At 46.8% G+C, this 20,970-nt stretch overlaps 1 protein-coding gene across 1 annotated transcript in view; it reads left to right on the plus strand.

Moving 5' to 3' along the window:
- The window catches only part of Fhod3 (formin homology 2 domain containing 3), a 428,818-nt gene that overhangs the window by 58,840 nt on the left and 349,008 nt on the right, over positions 1-20,970 (plus strand). The window contains 1 exon segment of the mRNA XM_059246707.1: positions 3,723-3,787. Coding sequence (XP_059102690.1) covers positions 3,723-3,787 — 65 coding nt within the window.

Here is a 20,970-nt window from a genome sequence, read left to right on the forward strand (position 1 = left end):
GATTGGTAGGTGGCCAAAAGGCTGGCCATTCAGGTAAGGACTGATGTTGGAGACTTGAGTGTAAAGGCTGCAGACCAGGCCAGCTGCCTGGGGCTGTCCGTGGGAATTCCACGTTGTTCCCTTAATGCAGCAGGCAGTGGTGCATGCCCTAGTCAGACTGTGTTTAGCACCAACTCTGTGCAATAAGAGGATGAAAGAGGGACACCAACCTGTGAGGCAGCTGGAGGGAGGGAGCAGGGTGCAGGTCACATTGGTTAGGTTGGGTCCAAGCTCAGTTACTTCCTACCTGTGAGACTTCAGTGATCCATCTTAACTTCAAGTCTCTCTTATCTGTAAAATGCACAGTGCTAGTGCTATCAATCTTGGTGATTTTGTGAAGATAAGACATGTGTAAAGTACTCAGAGCTTCATCTGCAACATACTGTTTGTGTGTTTCATACACATCAGGAACTATTGGGACCTTTTTTAACATTTGAAAATTATATTTATCTATTGTGTGCGTGCATGCATGTGCATATGCCACAGTATGGATATGGAGGTTGAGAATAACTTGTGGGATTTGGTTCCCTTCTTCTACCATGTAGGGTGGACCTGGGTATCAGACTCAGACCATCAGGCTTGGCATCAAGTGCCTTTACCCACTGTACCATCTTGCTGGCCTGTAATTGCTTTCTCCTGAACCCAAATGGACATATTACCCCATTTCTTGGGAAAAGATACCAGGATCCACTTTCTTCTGAAAGCTGTAGTCATAAAATTAAAGAAAAGAAGATCTGGGCAGATAGACCAGAGTTAAGAGAACTTACTGCTTTTACAGAGGACGTAGGTATGGGTCTTAGCACCCACATGGCAGCTCAACCTATAATTCCAGACCCAGAAGATCTGACACCCTCCTCTGGCCTCCAAGGAGTTTTAAACACTTGTGGTACACTTAAACTCATGTAGGTTTACATACACATAAATTAAAAAAATTAAAAGAGCATATTTATTGGAAAACTAAGGGGGTTTTTTGGTTTGTTTGTCTGTTTTTATTTTGTGTAGCGTAGTCCTAGCTGGCCTAGAACTCACAGATCAAATTCTGCCTCCTACATGTTGGGATTAAAGGTGTGCCCTACCATGCCCAGCAGGAGGTTTTTTATTTTTATTTTTAAGTACTGGAGATTGAATCCAGAGCCTCTCACATGCCAGGAAACACTGTAACATTGAGCTACAGCTAGAGCCACCTAGGGATTGTTTTTCAGCAGTTAATGTGATATTTCTTTTTAAAAAGCCAAAGGAATCAGTAAAATGACTTCTAGAATGAATAACGGCACCAATATAAATGTTTGCAAAAGAAATACATAAAAAGCCAGCTTTTACCACCATATCTACATTAGAGTGTGAATGTAAGAGGGAGGGACATGAGGGTCAAAGGGGGCTCACAATGGATGCTCCTGTGATTGTGCGTGTCTGAACTTGAGGATCACACATGTGTGTTGCCATATTGGACTGCTTGAACTGGGTTCTTAGGATGTCTTAGTCAGGGTTTCTATTGCTGTGAAGAGACACCATGACCACAGCAACTCTTATAAAGGAAAACATTTAATTGGAGCTGGCTTATAGGTTCAGAGGTTCAGTCCATTATTGTCATGGCGGGAAGCATGGTGGCACACAGGCAGGCATGCTGGAGGAGCTGAGAGTTTTACATCTGGATCCACAGGCAGCAGGAAGAGAGAGAGAGACACTGGGCCTGGCTTGAATTTGAACCTGAAAGCCCACCCCCAGTGATATACTTTCTCCAACAAGGCCACACCTCCTAATAGTGCCACTTTCTGGCGACTAAGCATCCAAGTCTATGAGCCTATGGGGGCCATACCTATCCAAACCACCACATAGGAGAAACCTTGTCTGACCACCTGGTATTACCCTTGAATGTTGTTTGCCATACTTTTCTTGGATTTGTGCGTCTTATCTTTTGGTTTTTTTTTTTAAGATTAACTTATTTTTATGTGTATGGGTGTTTTGCCTGCATATATGTCTGTGTGCTGTGTATGTGTGTGCAGTACTCATAGAGGCCAGAACATGACACCAGGTCCCTGGAACTGGAGTTACACACAGTTGTGAGCCACAGTGTGGGTGCCGGGAGCTGAACCTGGGTCCTCTGCAAGAGCAGCTAGTGCTCTTAACCACTCCAGCTCCTGCCTTACCTTTTCATGTGCTTTTTTTTTTAAGGGTATTAGGTTTCAATATTGAGGTTATAAATCTCCTCCCCTGGGGCCTTTTATTCATTCCTTCCAAGACCTAGGCTGCTTCCTTCCTTTGCCTAAACCCCATGTAGTGTGGGGTTTTGTCACTGCCCTACAACATGCTTCTAGCCTGCGCCTCCCTCATGCACACAGGTCCCATCAGTTGTAGGGCCTTGTGTACATGGACAGGTAAAGACCCAGGTGAGTACTGAAACAGAAGAGTTGCAGATGGTGAAATTACCCTTTAAACAGGTCTTTTGATTCTGAGTATGTGAGGGAGAGTTATGATGAGTAAGACATGGAGCCAGCCTAGGTGTCCATCAACAGATAACTAGATAAAGAAGTTCTACTCTGTTGTGAAGAAAAACAACACTATGACATCCACAGGCAACTGAAGACTGGAGGCCACCACATAGTTTCCTAGGACTATGTAACTGGTTTCCCCCTTCCCTTTCTAGTAATAAATTAAAGCCATGCATGCTCTTCTTTTCTGGGCTCAAAAAAGGCGCAAAACTACACAGAGAAACCCAGTCTCGAAAAACCAAAAAAAAAAAAAATCAAAAATGAAACATATAATTGATGCCATCACTACTTGGGTTCTGTGTCTCCTCCCTACACAATCCTAAGACCAGGATGCTGGAAGGGTCTGCCAGATTCTGTCCCAACTGAGGCCCTGGAAGAAGCGATGAGGATGGGGAAGGGATTCAGTCACAGGAGGACCTCCATGTTCCTGTTCCTGGATGGTTTGCTCTCCCAGCTTGCCTTCATCTGCAGGCTTCCTGGTGTTCTCTAGTCTCAAGGCCCTTGTTACTTGCATGTAGTCAGGACCCATGGTATCTCCCACTGTACACTTTATGCCAAGTCTCAGCTCTCTCTCTGCATACAAGGGCCTACCTAGGACAGACCCAGTATGAATGGAGCTGGGGGTTCCAGGCCCTTTCTTCCTCCTGGAAACTAAGGCAAGGAAGATTTGAGGTGAGGTAGGGAGTGTGCATGTTGCCAGGGCCAATCATAAGTAGCCTGCAAGTGTCCTTGGTGGACTCCATCTTTCGGTAAGAATTTAAAGGAGAAGCCCTGGCAACCTTGAACGGATACCAACAGAGCAGCTCTTCCAGATGGGAGTATGTGTTCCCTTTTCCTATATATGTATAAAACAATTTAAAATAGCCCTGGGAACGAGCAAGCAGATTGTGTTGTTATATTCCAGGGATTTCACTCCATGGGCTCAGATTTAAAAATCTTCCCCGCATGGTCACGCTGGCCACCTAGACTCTGGGAAGTGGACTTGGGGATAAAACACATATGCTAATCCAGAAAAGCCAAAGTTTCCCATGTTTGTTCCTTTAAAGCCTTGTGATATGCTATTTCGGGATATATTCTTGTTTAGATTAGGTCCCTGCTTGCTGGGCATCTCTTTTAGGTGGGTGTGCTGACATTCAGGTTGTTGGGTGCCGTTGCCTCTGCTGATACCTGTGTTTTGTCTCCTGTCTCTCTTAGGCGGGGCAAGAAGAACAGCATTATTCTGAGGACACAGCTGTCTGTGAGGGTCCATGCCTGCATTGGTGAGTGGCGTCTGAGGCAGGCATGCTTGCTGTCTGCTCTCAGTGATCATGTGTGATGGGAAATGACACAGTTAGAAACTGTAATTGTCATGTTATCTGCCTGGGCTAGCCCTCGTGGGTTTCTGGAATTTTGGGAAAGCCACTTCTAGCAATCAGTTTTGAAGCCTTGTTTATTTTGGGCTTCCTTTGCTCTTTTGAGTGTGACCAGAGATAAGACAGCTTGAGGTCACTGATGGAGATCATTCTAGAAGTCACGAGGTTCTTCCTGGATTGTCGCCGGTGAGGGCATTTACCCAGCTGAAGCGATCTTTCATATGGCTCCTTGAAGCTTGCTTTTGGGGGAAGTGGAGCCTGAGACCCCAGGTGTGGTCAGGTGACTGACTCTTGGGTCAGTGGAGAGAGTGGGAGTGCAGAGTATGAAATGGTGTGTCAGTTACTTTTCATGCTGCTGTAATCAAATACCGGACAGGAAGCAACTTCGGATGTAAAGGTTTGTTTTTTTTGCCTTACAATTTGAGAGAATCCAGTTCTCTATGGCAGGAAAGGCGGAGGGCATGGGCATGAGGCAGCTGCCACATTACACGTGTCGTCAGGAAGCAGGGAGACCGAGTGCTGGTGCTCAGTTGGCTTTCTCCTTTTTATTGACTCCTGGACGCCAGCCTGTGGGATCGTGTCACCCACATTCAGGGCAGGCCTTCCCCCCAAGTTAAGTCTCTCTGGAAACAGCTTCGGAAGCACACATACCCAGATTTACATTTCCCTGGAGATTCCAACTCGAGTCAACTTGAGAGCGAAGACTGGCTGTCACAGAGCTAAGTAAGCAAGGTACTCGTGGTTGCCAATGGCTTTCTTGTGGTCGTTGGGGACCACTGGGTCATTCCTGCAGTCACTGATTCCCCCACTGCAGACATGGGTTCACTGGGAAGAAATGGATTATATGTGCCTCACACGAATGGTAGATTCCTTCTAGTACTAAGCTGGGGGCAACCAAGAATTTAAAATCATAAAAAGGAAGAAAACGAAGTTTGCTCTCTGCATTAACTATCTCATATGTGCTTATGTTTGCTTTTACTTGGTGTTTGTGGTGGTCTTCAGACCTCCTCCGATCAGGGGAATGTCAGTCATGCTACTGATGTTGGCCTGTACCAGAAGCAAAGGATTCGTGGATGCAATGGAAGGAACACTTTCTGGTCCCTTCTTATCCCTGATGGATGAGGGGGCAGCTGGACACTAAGGAGAATTTATGTCATTTTACTTTGGTGCCAAATGCTTGGAGTGGCGGCAAGTGTCAACCTTTGTATTACTCTAAAGCAGAAATGATTGTGCAGATGACTCCCAAGTCCTCAGGGACTGGAGGACATCGTAGAGTGGGCTGTAATGTTTTTGGAAACCTGGAAGGTCTGTGGGACATGTGGGTAACATTGATTGTCTAATCTGCCGTGGCTGTCAGTGAGTATGCCACATACATGGACACTATATTGCATCAAAGCAGTTGTTTCACATGTATGAAATATGTCTAACCAAAGAAAAATCCTGTGACCCATCACTTTGTGTAAATTTCTCCCAGCTTTCATCCCAAATCAAGAATGAGGTCAAGCACATACCAGGTGAGAAATAACACTGAAGTCTAACATTGAAATGTAGCAGACCCCGCACCCCCCCAGGAGACTTGGGACATAAGTGTGAATTGACTTTTCCTGGGGACAGAAAGGCAATGGAAAGTTGACTTTTATTAGAGTGGTCTGCCTCCAAATTTGAAGGTACTAAATCCTTTTTAGAAAATGTGTTTGTGGGCAAGGAATACAGCTCAACTGGTAATGTGCCTGTCTGGCACCCAAAAGGCCTTTGGTTTGATCTCCACCAACATATAAACTGAGGAGGGTGCTGCACACCTTTACTCCCAGCACTTGGGAGGTGGAGGCAGGGGGATCAAGAGTTCAGTGCTGTTTTTGGATGCTTAGAAAGTCCAAGGCCAGCACATGGGATACAGGGTATATTGCTTATAAACAAACCAATACTCACATTTGCAACATAAATACCATACCAAATGGTATTTATACCATACCATGCAATATAAATTATACCAAATATAAATACAACCAAGCCAATATGAATACCTAAATATTTTAACCAGAAAACTTTTTAAAACAGCTTCTGTGTTATTAGCTACTTACTGTTCTGTATTCCATAATTAATGTAGAGTACATGCTTTGTCCCACAGTGTTGATCCTCAGCAGCTAGTTCAACCCATGTGGTGTGACTAGGACATCTCCACTATAATGCCTGGAGGGTTTAATCAGTTACTGATGAGTTTGCATGCGTGTGTGTGTGTGTGTGTGTGTGTGTGTGTGTGTGTGTGTGTGTGTGTGTATGTGCTCTCAAACTTCCTTATACCAATTTGCCCTGGTTAGTGCAAACATCTAATTTGATGAAATAGTACCTAAATGTTTGATCAACTGATTGTGGATATAAAAAGCCATAGCTTTAAAAATTCACTGACTGTTTTGGAAAAGAATCAAAATTAGTCATTACAAAAACATTTAAGTCAAGTGTGTTCCAACGTCTATGAAAGGTGAAGGATGTTGGAAACACTTAGATGGATTCCAGTGTTCACAAATGGTTTCAGCTCTTGCTTGACTTCGAGGGAACTGAATTGGTTACCCATAGACCATGCTGCCAGAATGCTTTATTCCAGAAGACTCGTGGGAAATTCTAGTTTGTGGACCATCTATGTCTGTGTCTCTGCAAAGGTAAGAAATGGTACTCAGCCCCCAGAGTATAAGTGAAAACAAGGTCTTAAGGTGTGCATGCCCAACTTTGAAAGGCTTTTCTGCTTTCATCAGTCTATACCATCAGTTGCCACAGGCCCTGGAGGGTTTGGATGTATAGATTGATGTCTGAGACAATAGGTTTCCTTTGCACTGAACACCGTCCTGCTGGGACCATTTTCTTCTTTTAGCGAGATCTGCAGTAACTCCATTCAGACCCCACTTGAGTAGTACTGTCTGGCTATGTATGGAAGGCGGAATGCATGCCTCTGCTTCTGAAGTGTCTCTTCCCATTGTGACACAGGCGTTCCCTTTCCACGGGGCAGCAGAAGATGCCATTTCTTTGTTGTAACAACAAAACAGCACAACACAAAACTAAGCAAAACAGTGAACAAAAGCTGGAGCAGCCTCCAGCTGAATGACAAAGGGAAACAAGGGGGCAAACCTTTCATATCAGTGGAGCCCTGCTTTCTTCTCAAGATCATTTCTACTCATGGCTATGTGAGAAACGGATTCATCCCTGAAGGTGTTAGAAGTAGCCGCTGAACTGAATGAAGGTGTTGGATGCAGCTGCTGCCAGAGGTTCACCATGATACACAGCACCCTGGAAACCTTGCCTTGCACCCATGGTGGTACTGAAAGGACCCACGATAAGCTTTTGTCCCATGGGTCTATCACACTAGCAAGTCGGTGTTTTCCTCACCTCCTCCTCCCCCCTTCACCCCTGCTTTTATGGAGTGTAGCGATGTTTACAGTCCAGAGCGAGTGCTGATGAATGAGAGGTGACATGTGTTTGGAATTGTCCAGCGCTAACCTTGGAAGCCTGTACCCATGGGGATAAGTGTGGAGCACAGTCTTTCAGGTTAGCAACTGGGCAACCTTCACAAGAACCACAGGCCACAGGGGCTCTGTGGTGATGGTCCTGGCTAATCTCTGAGACAGGTCTGTGCGATAGGGCAGCAGTTGGGGCGTGTTTGGCAGGAGGCTGGGGTGAGAACATGCTATAGAGGAGCCTCAGGCTTCCCTACCTTTACGATCCTCCTTGCTATGGCTTTTCTTTTGGATATTTTTAGTAGGAATGCCTGATGTAATGTATTATAGCAAACAATGCATACATCACCTTCTTAATTCAGCTTCGATCCCTAAAGAGATAAAAGCATTGATGTTTCCATCTTAGGTGTGAACCTACAGATCTAAATTAAAAAAAGAAATCTCTGATCAGCAGGAGAAGTCTGCACTTTATGAAGTTAGTAGAATAATTTTTTTTTTTTGATCCTGCCAGGGATCCTATTTCAACCCCAGAAAAGCCCTCCAAGGAACTGGCTTGGACAAGAGAGTTACATGAGGAACAGACAGAAGTGCCTGAAGCAGTCCCAGGACAGGGTGGAGTCTAGGATGTAGGAGGAAAAAGTGTGGCTAGCCATAGTGGTGCACGCCTTTAATCCCAGCACTTGGGAGGCGGAGGCAGGTAGATAGATCTCTGAGTTCGAGGCCAACCTGGTCAACATAGTGAATTCCAGGACAGCCACGGCTACATAGTAAGACCCTGTCTCAAAAAACCAACAACAACAACAAGAAAGAAAAGGAAAACTGTGGAAATTGTGAGAACCTGTGATGTTGATCTTACTCACCAATGTGGCTGGTTTAGAATCACCTGGACGATGGACCTGGCGTGTCTTGAGGATGTTTCCAGAGAGCATTTGTGTAACTAAAGAGGAAAGACCAGTCTTAAACATGGGCGCTATCATCCCCCGGGTATTTGGAGGGGAAGAATAAAATCGGAGAGAGAAGTCAGCTGAGTGCCAGAACTCCCCCCCCTGCTTCCCGCCCGGTTGAGATGTGAACAGGCACACCCCGGCACCGGTAGAGCCACCTGCAGCCCTGCCTTCCCCGCCGTGATGGGCTGTATCCCACCCAACCACGAACCAAATAATCCTTCCTCTTTTAAGTTGCTTCTTGCTTGATCACAGCATCCTAAACAACAGCTGATACAGATCCTTAGCTGACACGGCTGGGCTTTCTACTGGCTGGCTTTTTTTTTTTTTTTTTTTGCTCGGCTTTAAAACTTTTGTTTCTCACTCTTCTGAAGTTGATCTTATCTTTCCTTCAAGAAAAGTCAATCCTGTTGATTGGTCCTCGGGTGCCCAGAAGGACCATGTTTACAAGTGTCCAGCACAGAATGAAAAGGGTACCATTTAGCTGAAGATGCTGAAAGATGACAGCTTGGCAGCAGGTCGTCGGTGCCCTTTCCTCAGTCTTTGTGACAGTGAGTTTGGGGCGTGGAGATGGAGAAGTGGGAAGATGTTGGCAAGCTGGAGTAAGCAGTATCTGCATGAGGCTTGCTATCCTGCTCAGAAGGTCAAGGCAGAGGCAGAAAGAACACACTTAAAGAGGAGAACACGGGAGGGGGTATTTTATCCACAGATGGAGAGGAGGAGTCAGTTGCCTGCAATTGAGGCACCAGCAAAGTGAGGTGTCCATGTACAGGGTGCAAAGAATCTCCTTCTTCAGGCTAAGCCGTGTAGCTATGTGCATCAAGTATTAGAACTGTGACAGTAGTGAGCTGAGGGTACATGTGTGCGTGCACGTATGTGTGCATGTACGTGTGTGTGTGTGTGTGTGTCTGTCTGTCTATATATGTGTGTTTGTGTGAATGTCAGAGACCAACCTTCTGTGTTCTTCAGATGTCATCTACCGTTTTTTGTTTTGTTTTGAGATGGGTGTTTCTCACTGACCTGGAACTTACCAACTGGACTAGACTGGCTGGCCGGTGAGCCCCAGGGGCCTGCCTGTCCCAGAGCTAAGATGGTAAGTGTGTGCTACCAGGCCTAGCACTTTTGAAAAATGAGTTCTGGTGCTGGAGAGGTGGCTTAGTGGCTAAGAGCACTTGTAGCTCTTACAGATGACCAGGGTTTGACTCCCAACACCCATATGACAGTTCACAATCACCTGTAACTCCAGTTCCAGGGGATCTAGCACCTTATTCCGGTCTCTGTAGGTACCAGGCATGCACAAGTTACACATACATACACGTAGACAAAACAATGAGTTTTGAGGATGAAACTCACGGTCCCACGTTTGCAGGCAAGCCCTTAGCAGCAGAGCTCTCCCGCGGCCCCGGCATGACGTCTCAGCGGGCAGGAGCCTGGGTCAGCACTAGCTGCCATTGCTGAAGGGAGGGATGAGTGTGTGGTGCAGAGTGGCAGCGGGATTCAGGCAAGGCATAGGTTTTGTCCAGTATCCAAACCTCTGTCACAGCTGTGGTGCCCAGGACTCTGGGTTCAAAGGGACAGAGCTGTAACACATGACCACCAGTCCCTCCCTCCACACCCTTAGCTCACAATCATATTCACCTTTCTTTTCTTTTCATCCTTTCTTTAAAAAAAATTAATCTTTTTGTTCTTTTGAGACAGTTTTTCTGTATAACCCTGGCTGTCCTGGAACTCACTCTATAGACCAGGTTGGCCTCAAACTCACAGAGCTCTGCCTGCCTCTGCCTACCGAAAGCTGGGATTAAAGGCATGTGCCACCACCACGCAGTTGGCTCTGTTCATCTTTCTTAAGTCCTTTGTCCACCCGTACTTTTAACTAGGCTGGCACAACTCCCCCACCTCTTCCATCTTTCCCTCTGCAGATCCTGCTGATTTTCAACAGAGCCCCACTAGCCCTTTGGGAAAACTCCCCGTCCAGCCTCCTTTCCCAGCACTGCCTTTGGTGGGTGACAGGGGGACACTGGACTTTGGGACATTAGTTGAAACATATGACCTGTACTTCTTGGCTCTGCCTGTGGTTTGAAATTTCCCTTCAAATTGGGGATTTTCTTCAGGAAACAGAAAAACAAACCACTCATGGGTCTGACAGTCCTTAGTGATATTCTGTGTTACTTAAGGAGGATGAGGTACTGCTGTGAGTGCTATGGTACCAGGCCTGGACAAGTCAGCTTGGCTATCTGGCACCTCGGGTGCTGGCAGACCCATGTGAGTGCTGCTGGTCCCTGAAATGAATACCATGTGACTGAGAAAGAAAGTCAAGCTGTTCCCAGGCCAGTAGGACCCCTGTGCCCTGAGCCATTTGGCCATTTTGCCTCTCTGGCTGTCATTGCTTTCTCTGTCTCCAGGTCTCAGACTTACAGCTGACCAATCATGTGCTGCCTCCCCACAGAGGTACTTCTGTACTGAATTCTTGGGTTGGGGAGGGCTAGCTCTAGGCTTCATTACTGGACACCACAATGACTAACCATGTAATCTCTAGTGGGGTCAGGTACAGAGGCTATACTTCCTGTTTCTGTCTCTGTGTGCCAGGATCCCAGGCTTCCCTAGAAACTTGGATTCTTCACCTTTGATTTCCGCATAGGTGTTTACTATCTTGCTAGCCACAGCTTCAGCATGGGGGTTGGGGGTGGGGGGTAAGTTTGGAATCCAGAGGGACTGCAGTAAGTGACTTTTATTTTAAACCTCTTCCCTTTTATACCCTATCAAGCCCGTGACCCAGTTTTGCCTGCAGTTCTGTTTTCTATGTTAAAACAAGCTCTGTGCGTTAATCAGATAAGTGTCTAACACCATCTGTTTCCTATAAATCTGTCTCAGGTCCTAGGTGGCAGACCCCACAGAATGTCCATGTGTCTAGTGTGGGAAGAGATTCCTAGGTGGGTCACTGTCTCGCCACTCTGCCATCTTTCTAAGGGACCTGAGTCAGACTGTGATCGCTATATGTGCCCAATTACCCATACTTCCATCATCTACCAAAAGGAAGAGTGAAGAGACCCAGGGAGAGTGTAATACACACCTGCCGTCAGCCTCAGACCCTGCATGATTTTCTTGTCTTGAGGTGCTGGGAACTGTACAGGCTGTTGCCCATCTCTCCATGGATGATGAGATCTTGGGATGCATAGATCATAGATTGGATTCTCAATAAAAATAAAAAGAGCAGCTCAGGAATTCACTTGACGCTCTGGTCTCTGACCTCTGTAGAATTAACTGCAGGGCAGAGTTAAGACAGGAGATACTGTGAGAGATGGAGCCTGAGAACCTCCCAATAAAGCTATGTCGGGCTGTGGGATCAGAGGTTCCAAGAAAGGAAATACAGATGTGGACACACGTGAACTAAGATCTCTTAGGCAGCTTTGTTTCAAGTTGTGCTCAGCTCTCCTCTATGATTTTATTTAAACTGTCTACCACATCCCTAGGGCTTAGTTTCATTTTATCACTAAAGATCTTCAGATATGGGATATTAGAAATTAAACTTCACGTTGGGACCATTACCCGTTTGCTTGCTTTGTACTGTCTGAGAGACGACGTCTAACCTGGAAAGGAACACAAATTTTGGTAAGAAGAACTGCCTTGAGTAATTTGGTAGGGATACCTGTGGCTAGAATTACAAGGGGTTGCTGGTAGTATACACCACAGGCTAGCAGTTAGACTGCAAAACACTGCCAGCCAGCAAAACCTTCAGTGATGTCCAGGAAGCAACCCTGTCAGATTAGCACTGTGCTTTGGAGTGATTTCTATTGCCTTATGTGTTTTCCCATCACATGTCTGGCCACTGTGCAGTACAGTGCAAGCTCTGGTAACCAGAGTTCTGTGCCCATTGCTGTTTCTGTGAAGGGATGGAGTCATTTCTATTATGGGACAATCAGGTTCAGTGTTGGGAAATAGAGTGCTTTTTTCCATTACCAGACATTTTGATATGCAGAGGATGCAGGAGTTCAGAAGGAAGGTGGATGTTCCACTGTGCATTGCTTTTCAAAGGTGGCCTTCTCAGGATTAGGTGCGTATTAACGTGTTATTCGTGTCTTGGCCATCGATTCAGGAAAAGGGATTCTTGGAAGATCATGGGAGCATTTTGCCCATTTTTTATTGTATTGGAAATACCTAATGGGATGTATTTAAACTTGGACCCCCCTCAAGTCAAAACCAGATAAAACTAGGTACAGCAGGGGACTGATTCAGGGTTTAATTTTAAGGTGGAAAAAGAAAGTCAACATTGGAACATTTACTCTAGTACTTGAACTTGAAATGATGGATGATGGAATAGAGACAGAAGAGCGGAGGAGGAAGTTTGGGAGGGTTTATTAATTGTCATCTTAATTGAAGAGAGACCTATAAGTAAACTATTGTTTGTGTTTATAAATGAAGTGAAGAGGCAGGACGCTGCTCCCTTGAGGCTGCTCTGTGGCTTTCTCCCTAGCTGTGTGGTAGAGAGGTTGTGGTAGGAATCCTGGTGCAGGGCCTTGTGGACGAGCTGTACAGGGCACCGATGTGTGCTAGAATGGATGCCTTTGGAGATGCCTTCCACTCTTCTGTCCCTGTGGGTTCTTTGACAAGCTTCCACCTGCCTTAATGTGCTGTGTGGCCCAAGATGTCACCTAGGGACAAGCAGATGAAGGCACAAAACTCAAACATCCCCCTGAGTGGGCAAGTATGTCCTGTGATGTCACATGGGAAGATAACTGGAACGAACGTGGAGACATAGCTCTGATGTTTTCATCTAGAAGCAGAGTTAGCATCATGGTGAATTCTGATAGCCTCCCCACTGTGGAGGTCAAGGCCAGGGCATTTCTCAAGATCAAAATCGAGGCAGGGCTGCTGTCCTTGGGCAAATGCTATGTACAAGTTTAACATGTTATCCATTTATTCTCCGGACACATTGCCTTACAGAAGGAGAGAGATTTGAGGAGGTTCAGTTGCTTGCTTTGGAACCCAGAGTAAGACCGAGGATGCTCTTCAAGTCCACATCTGCCTAGCTGCTGACTGGAAATGCCTGGTTTCAATAGAGGCAATCTACTTTTTAACAGGTTGTCTTTTGCACAGAAGTAGAAAGATAAATTCCCGCTAAGCTCTTAATGCTTCTGCTTCCTGATGGGCACTGAGCAAAAAGCATTCAGCAGATGTCACCTCATTTAATATAGGAGTTACAGTTCCCATTTAGTAGATGAGGAAGTTAGTCATTCAGCGGTCCTGGTCCTCAGCCAAGGCCTTGCAGGCAGAGCTGGATGGACCCAGGTCTGCCTGACTGCCTGGTGCTATATCCACTTCTGTGCTTTGCTTCCTCATATCCTTGACCAAGAACTACCTGTCTTCTGGCCTCTGGATGAGTCCTTGACTAGCCCAGCTCTGGGCGAATGGAGGAGTACAGACTCTGACATCAGACTTGCCCCTGAGAAACTACATGTCCTTGAACAGGTGACCTTACTTGTCAAAGGGAAGAGTATTTTGTTTCAGAATTGTGAGGATTACATAAATATTTCATTGACATCAGAACCATGAAAGCGCTCACTTTGAATCTTGGTTTGTAGGTTCAAAGAATGGGCAGAAGACAGACCAGAGTTTATGTCCTAGGCCTCTGTGTCTAGGAGTGTGACACCCCACCCCTGGCAGATCTCTCCACTTACCTGTAGCAGTAAGGATCAAGGGACCTGGTGCTTCCTGCTGCTGCTGGTAATGCTCTGAAGCATATGTGTGTACACTCTGAGCACTGTTCCCTGTCATACATCAAGCACTGGCCACATGTGGCAGGTCTCACCAACATCAAAAAGCACTCTTGTTGTCTGTGGCTTTACCAATCGTTAGAAAAATGCAGTGACCCATGCCTGTAATCCTAGCACTTGGGAGACAGAGACAGGAGGAATTGCCATGAGTCTGAGGATAGCCTGATGTACATAGCAAGTTAAAGGGCAGCCTGAGTTGCTTATTCTCAAAACCCACAATCCAATTGTTAGAGCAAAGTTGAATTGCACTGATATAGCAGCTCTCACAGTCGGAGGACCTGGTCTCTCCCCGAGGAGGCGGATGATGTACATGAGATGCTTAGTTTGCCTCTAATGCTTGAGGGACCCCATTCTCCCTATTCAGAATTGTATTAAGTGTGAGACTGGGGCATGACATTGTGCTTCCCACACAGGAAATCCTAGCAATACCCCATCCCTGTGTTAAAGGTACATCTTCATATTTCCTTTTCCCGGTTAACTTATCTTGACTATGGGTTGATAAAGCTTGGCCCGTTAAACACTTATGTTTACACAAGGCAGAGTTGCCTGATACGGGGCATGCTGTGGGTGCTGGGGTTGTTGGGGATGAGCTGAGCAGGCACTTTGCTTGCCGAGGCTTGGGCTCAGATGCTGCCTAGAAGCAGTGGAGAGGGCCATAGCTGCTTTGCATTTCCTTAGGAAGCCATTTTCCAGGCCATTAGGGAGTTGAAAAAGAAGCCCCATGGAGCTGTCCTAGTGAGGAATTTCAAGGCTGTGTGTGTGTGTGTGTGTGTGTGTGTGTGTGTGTGTGTGTGTGTTCATGCACACATGTGCTGTACAGATCAGAGAAATGTTGAAGACAGGGAATCAAGGTAGGCATGTCAGATGAGATGGCCTGAGCATGCCCACAGCTGTTCACACCAGGCTTCTGCAAGCCAAGCCGCTAGGTGTACCAGCCTGGGACTGGTACTGAGTGCAGGCTGGCCTGGGGTGGTAGGTGTGGCCCTTCCTCCCCTTGGCTCTTCTCCAAGATTTGGAAGTCAGTCTTGCCCTTGTCAGGACTAGTAGGAGCTCCAGGCTGTGGCGTCTGGCATAGGATGGGTAGGGAACAGAGGGTTCCCAGATCAGCACGTTAGTAAGGCAGGCAAGAGACACTGATACGGGCCTCGTAGGGAAGGGCTTTTGATGTCACCTCCAGGTGAAGTTGTGCCAGAATCCAAGATTAAACACTCAGAGAAGTGTTGAAGAGGTGTAGAGGGAGAGAGGAGTGGGGACAGAGAGACTTGGCATGAAGGCGGGAGAGGGGATCAGCAACCAGGGAGGTGGGCAGAGGGCAGAGGGGGACAGATAGAGCCAAAGGAAGGCGTGAGTGCTGAAGGGATGGCGCAGGGTAGGAGTGAGCCCTGCTCTGCAGAGGACCTGGGCACTCACTTCGGGCGGCTCACAGCCACCTGTAACTTCAGATCTGATGCCTCGGAGGGTGCCTCATGTGCACATACCCACACACTCGTGCATAGCTAAAATCAATAATCTATATAAAATTTAAAAATATGTGCTGATACGTGTGAAATGTCGCAGTGAAACTCATTATTTAAATGGTAACTAAGGAGTTCATACAATGGACCAGAATAAAACATGCTAGGGTTTTTGTTTGTTTGTTTCTGTAATCCCCCTTTGGCATGTTTTTTCTTCCCTCCTCTCTCTCTTTTCTCCTTCTTTCTTCTTCTCTCACTCCCCTCCCCCCCTTTCTTCATTTTTATTTGTTGCGTTGAGGCCAGAACCAGGACCATGGTAGACAAGTGCTCAGCCCTGAGCTATATGTAGCCTCAGTCATCTTTATATTTTTGAGAAAGGCCCATTAAGTTGTCCAGGCTGGCCTAGAACTCCCTCTACAGTTAAGCTAGGCCTTTAACTTAGAATTCTCTTGCCTTGGCCTCACGAAGACAAGTATGTGCAATCATGTATTTTTTTCCTGCATTTTAATGTGTGTGTTCTTGTGTATGTATGTGTGCATGTGTACATGTGTGTGTATGTGTCTGTGTGTATATGTGTGTGCATTTGTGTGTATGTGTATATCTGTGTGTGTGTGTTGGATGTGTGTGTGTGTGTGTGTATGTGTATATCTGTGTGTGTTGGATGTATGTGTGTGTATGGGTATGTGTGTATGAATGTGGATGCAGGCTTGCTCCACTCCTGTATGGATGTTAGAGAACAGCTTGGATGTTGGCCCTCACCTTCCCACGTGGTTGAGAGAACGTCATCTTGTGTTGGTCCGCCTGTGGGCACAGCTGTGCTGTTGACAAGCCTCTGAAGGTTCCTTGTCTCTACCTCCCATCTTGCTGTGAGAGCACGGGAATTATAGATACATGCTACTGCATCTGGCTTTCTGTGGGTTCTGGGGACTAACTCAGGTTCTCATGCGTGAGTGGCGAACACTTACCTACTACACCATCTTCCCAGCCACATTTTTATTTCTTAAGAGAAATGGTGTGGACCACTTTCTAAATAGAACACCAGTAGCACAGACACTGAGAGAAACAATCAATCAATGGGACCTCTTGAAACTGAGAAGCTTTTGTAGGGCAAAGGATACGGTCAACAAAGCAAAGCGACAGCCTACAGAATGGGAAAAGATCTTCACCAATCCCACATCTGACAGAGGACTGATATCCAGAATATATAAGGAACTCAAGAAATTAGACATCAAAATGCCCAACAGTCCAATTAAGAAATGGGCTATAGAACTAAACAGAGAATTCTCAACAGAGGAAACTCAAATGGCTGAAAGACATTTAAGGAATTGCTCAACATCCCTAATCATCAGGGAAATGCAAATCAAAACAACTCTGAGATACCACCTTACGCCTGTCAGAATGGCTAAGATCAAAAACACTGAAGACACCTTATGCTGGAGAGGATGTGGAGCTAGGCGAACTCTCCTCCACTGCTGGTGGGAATGCAAGCTTGTACAACCACTTTGGAAATCAATATGGCGATTTCTTAGAAAATTGGGAATCCATCTCCCCCAAGATCCAGCTATACCACTCTTGGGCATATAACCAAGGAATGCTCAACCACACCACAAGAGCACTTGTTCAGCTATGTTCATATCAGCGTTGTTTGTAATAGCCAGAACATAGAAACAACCTAGATGCCCTTCAACTGAAGAATGGATAAACAAAATGTGGTACATATACACAATGGAATACTACTCAGCAGAGAAAAACAATGACATCATGAGGTTTGCAGACAAATGGATGGATCTAGAAAAAATCATCCTGAGTGAGGTATCCCAGACTCAGAAAGACAAACATGGTATGTACTCACTCATAACAGGATACTAGATGTGGAACAAGGATGACTGGACTGCTACTCACATCACCAGGCAGGCTACCTGGAAAACAGGGCCCCAAGAAAGACACAGGGATCGCCCAATAACAGAGAAATGGAATGAGATCTACATGAACAGCCTGGACATGAGTGGGGGTAGTGAAGGGCGAGGGTCGAGGGAAAGAGAGCTTGGGTGAGTGGGAGATCCCAGCTGGATCAACAACAGAGAGGGAGAACAAGGAATAGGAGACCATGGTAAATGAAGACCACATGAGAATAGGAAGAAACAAAGTGCTAGAGAGGCCCACAGAAATCCACAAAGATACCCCCACAACAGACTGCTGGCAATGGTCGAGAGACAGTCCGAACTGACCTACTCTGGTGATGGGATGGCCAAACACCCTAATTGTCGAGCTAGAAACCTCATCCAACTACTGAGGGATCTGGATGCAGAGATCCATGACTAGGCCCCAGGTGGATCTCTGGGAGTCCAATTAACGAGAATGAGGAGGGTTTATATGAGCGAGAATTGTTGAGACCAAGGTCGGATAAAGCACAGAGACAAATAGCCAAACAAACGGAAACACATGAAATATGAACCAATGGCCGAGGGGTCACCAACTGGATCAGGCCCTCTGAGTGGGTGAGACAGTTGATTGGCCTGATCTGTTTGGGAGGCATCCAGGCAGTGGCACCGGGTCCTGTGCTCACTGCATGAGTCGGCTGTTTGAAACCTGGGGCCTATGCAGGGTCCCTTGGCTCGGCCTGGGAGGAGGGGACTGGACCTACCTGGACTGAGTCCACCAGGTTGATCTCAGTCTGTGGGGAAGGCTTTGCCCTGGAGGAGATTGGAATGGGGGGCGGGCTGGGGGGAAGGTGAGGGGGGGGGAGGGGGGAGGGGGGAGAACAAGGGAATCTGTGGCTGATATGTAGAACTGAATTGTATTGCAAAATAAAAATTTAAAAAAAAAAAAAAAAAAAGAGAAATGGTGTGGGACCCAGAAGCCACCCAGTCATGACAACAATGGAGCTGCTTGTTTCTCAGGGACAGACAGTAGTGCAGAGTGTCAGGTGCCCTGGAGCGATGTCGTAGTTGAGGGGAAAGGGTAGCTGAGAAACTAATAGGATCCTGATTGTCAAACCAGCATCATCTGGTGGTTAGATGTGGCGTATAACAGTTTCTCCAGCAACAGGGGACTGTAGAGTCAGGAGGGGCTGCTGTAATAAGAACCAGGTGAAGAGCCTGGCCTCTGTGAATCCTGAAGGATTTTCATTAGTGGAAGCTTGGGTTCCATTCCTGTCAAGATTGTATGGGCCTAAAACCATCCTTATCAGTTGTGGTACTGTTTCCAGATTTCTGGCAGAGTAACTGCACAGTTATTAAATGCCTGGTGAGTACAACCACGATTGTTGTTCCTCCCCGGAGTTCTGTGTTTTAGACATGCACGCCCTCTCCATAGATGGTGTGGCCTGGCTTTTCATTTTCTTCTGTTGAGGGGTCATCTCGTTGGAATCCTCAGCTCTGTCCTTGTTTGAAGACAAGCGCAGGGTCCTCCCCCAGCTGCCCAGGACAGCAGGAAGAGCCTCTCTGCACCCCCTCTTCTTCACTCCTGCCTAACGGAAGAGGGTGAACATCCGAGAAAGCAGTGATTGCCTTATTCCAAGGGCTCCCAGAGTCTGCTTGCCGTGGGCTGGTGACCTGCCCCGGTGGAGCTGGCGATGTGTCTTGGGAGCCCTCTGGATGAAATTCAAGCAAGGCCCCATCTGCCTCTCTGGTTCCCATGTGGTTCAGACCTCATGAGGACAAAGAGCACTGTCACCTGTGCTACCAGGATCCACGCAGAGGCTCTTGGGTACAGGTGGACTGGTACAGGATTGGGAACGTGGTATTTTAGTCCAGCTGTGCTCCAGTGCGTCTGAGGCTGCCTGGCCTGTCAGATGGAAGGATGAACTGTGTCTGTGTCCGTGTGTGTCCCTGTGTGTGTGTGTGTGTGTGTGTGTGTGTGTGCCTGTGTGCCTGTGTGTGTCTGTGCGTGTGTATATGTGTGTGTATGTGTGCGTGTGTGTATGTGTGTGTGTGTATGTGTCTCCGTGTATGTGTCCGTGTCCGTGTGTGTCCGTGTGTGTCCGTGTGTGTGTGTGTGTGTGTGTGTGTGTGTGTGTGTGTGTGTGTACAGGATGGCCAGCTGTTCTGTTCCCCTCTTCTCAGTGACTCTGATTGAAGAGGTATTGCTTCATCAATACTAAACTGGAGGTGCCCTGAGTTTTGTTCTTTTCAAGGCCAGAATATCTGAGGTCAAAGACAGGGAGTGAGTTTTAAATAAAATGTGATGTCATCCATGTGCATAGTCTGATACCAGCTTGGCATTTGCTGTTCTGGAGAAGACAGTGTGTGCCCATGCTGGGTCACACACACTGCTGCCCACTGGAAGTGCAACCTAGTCTTGCAAGCATATTCTTTACCTTGATTTTTTTTCTTCCAGCAAATGCTTTTTGAATGATGTAAGAAAAGTCACCGCAGTATCGAGTTATGAGTAAGAGACTGTTTTCGGATGAGACTGTTGCAGTTAGCCTACTTTAGCAGAGCATCCTACCTGGCCAGCGGCTGGTCTCAGAGGCCAAGCAAACTGCTTCCTACCTGAGTGGCTGGCTGCAGCCCACGCTCATCACACTGTGTTAATGTTGTCACTGTGATACATACCTGAAAAATGTCAGTCGAGGGAGGGATTGTTCCCGCTCACGATTTGAGAGGGTGCAGTCTGTCATGGTGGTCCACAGCTGTTGCAGGAGGAGCATCAAGCTGCTTGTTGATATCTTGGAGGATCTGGAAATAGAGAGATCAGACTGGGCCCAGGCTGGTCTACAACCCATGAGGCTTACCCTCTGGTGACTCATTCTTTTTTTTCCCCAGATAGACCCAACCTCCTCAAAGGTTTCACAACCTCCTAAAACAGTGCCACCAGCTGGGACCCAAGTGTCCAAACACACGAGCCTATAGAGGGACATTTTACATTCACAGCACACCATGGTGTGATGCTGGATTGCCCATATTTGGAGAGGGAAGTATGAATTAATTTGCTCTCCAGCTGTGGGACCTGGAGTAACCACAAAGGATGACAGGTGGAAAAATGGGTGACAAACTCTGGGGGACAATGATATGTGAATTGGTAGTGGGTAACTCATAAATGAGGCCATCTTGGGAAGAGAGGGTGGCATCCTGTTCAGGAGATGACACTGCCCTGGCTTCTTTGCCCTCAACCCAGAAACAGACCGTGGATGCTTACCAGGAGGTATGTGACGGGAAGTTAGAAGTTGAAGGTCAGCTGGGCGGTGGTGGTGCACGCCTTTAATCCCAACACTTGGGAGGCAGAGGCAGGAGGATCTCTGTGAGTTCGAGGCCAGCCTGAGCTACAGAGTGAGTTCCAGGAAAGGCGCAAAGCTACACAGAGAAACCCGGTCTCAAAAAACCAAAAAAAAAAAAAAAAAAAAAAAAAAAAGAAGTTGAAGGTTAGAGAGTCTGGGAACTCAACTTGTAGCCAACACTGCTCTGTTGCTTCTGTGTCCTCCTTTGAACACAAGAATAAGTTTCATAGGATGCTGCCATCCCCGGGAGGGATGCT

The sequence above is a fragment of the Peromyscus eremicus genome, chromosome 19 (genome assembly GCF_949786415.1).
Source record: "Peromyscus eremicus chromosome 19, PerEre_H2_v1, whole genome shotgun sequence".
Classification (NCBI taxonomy): Eukaryota; Metazoa; Chordata; class Mammalia; order Rodentia; family Cricetidae; genus Peromyscus; species Peromyscus eremicus.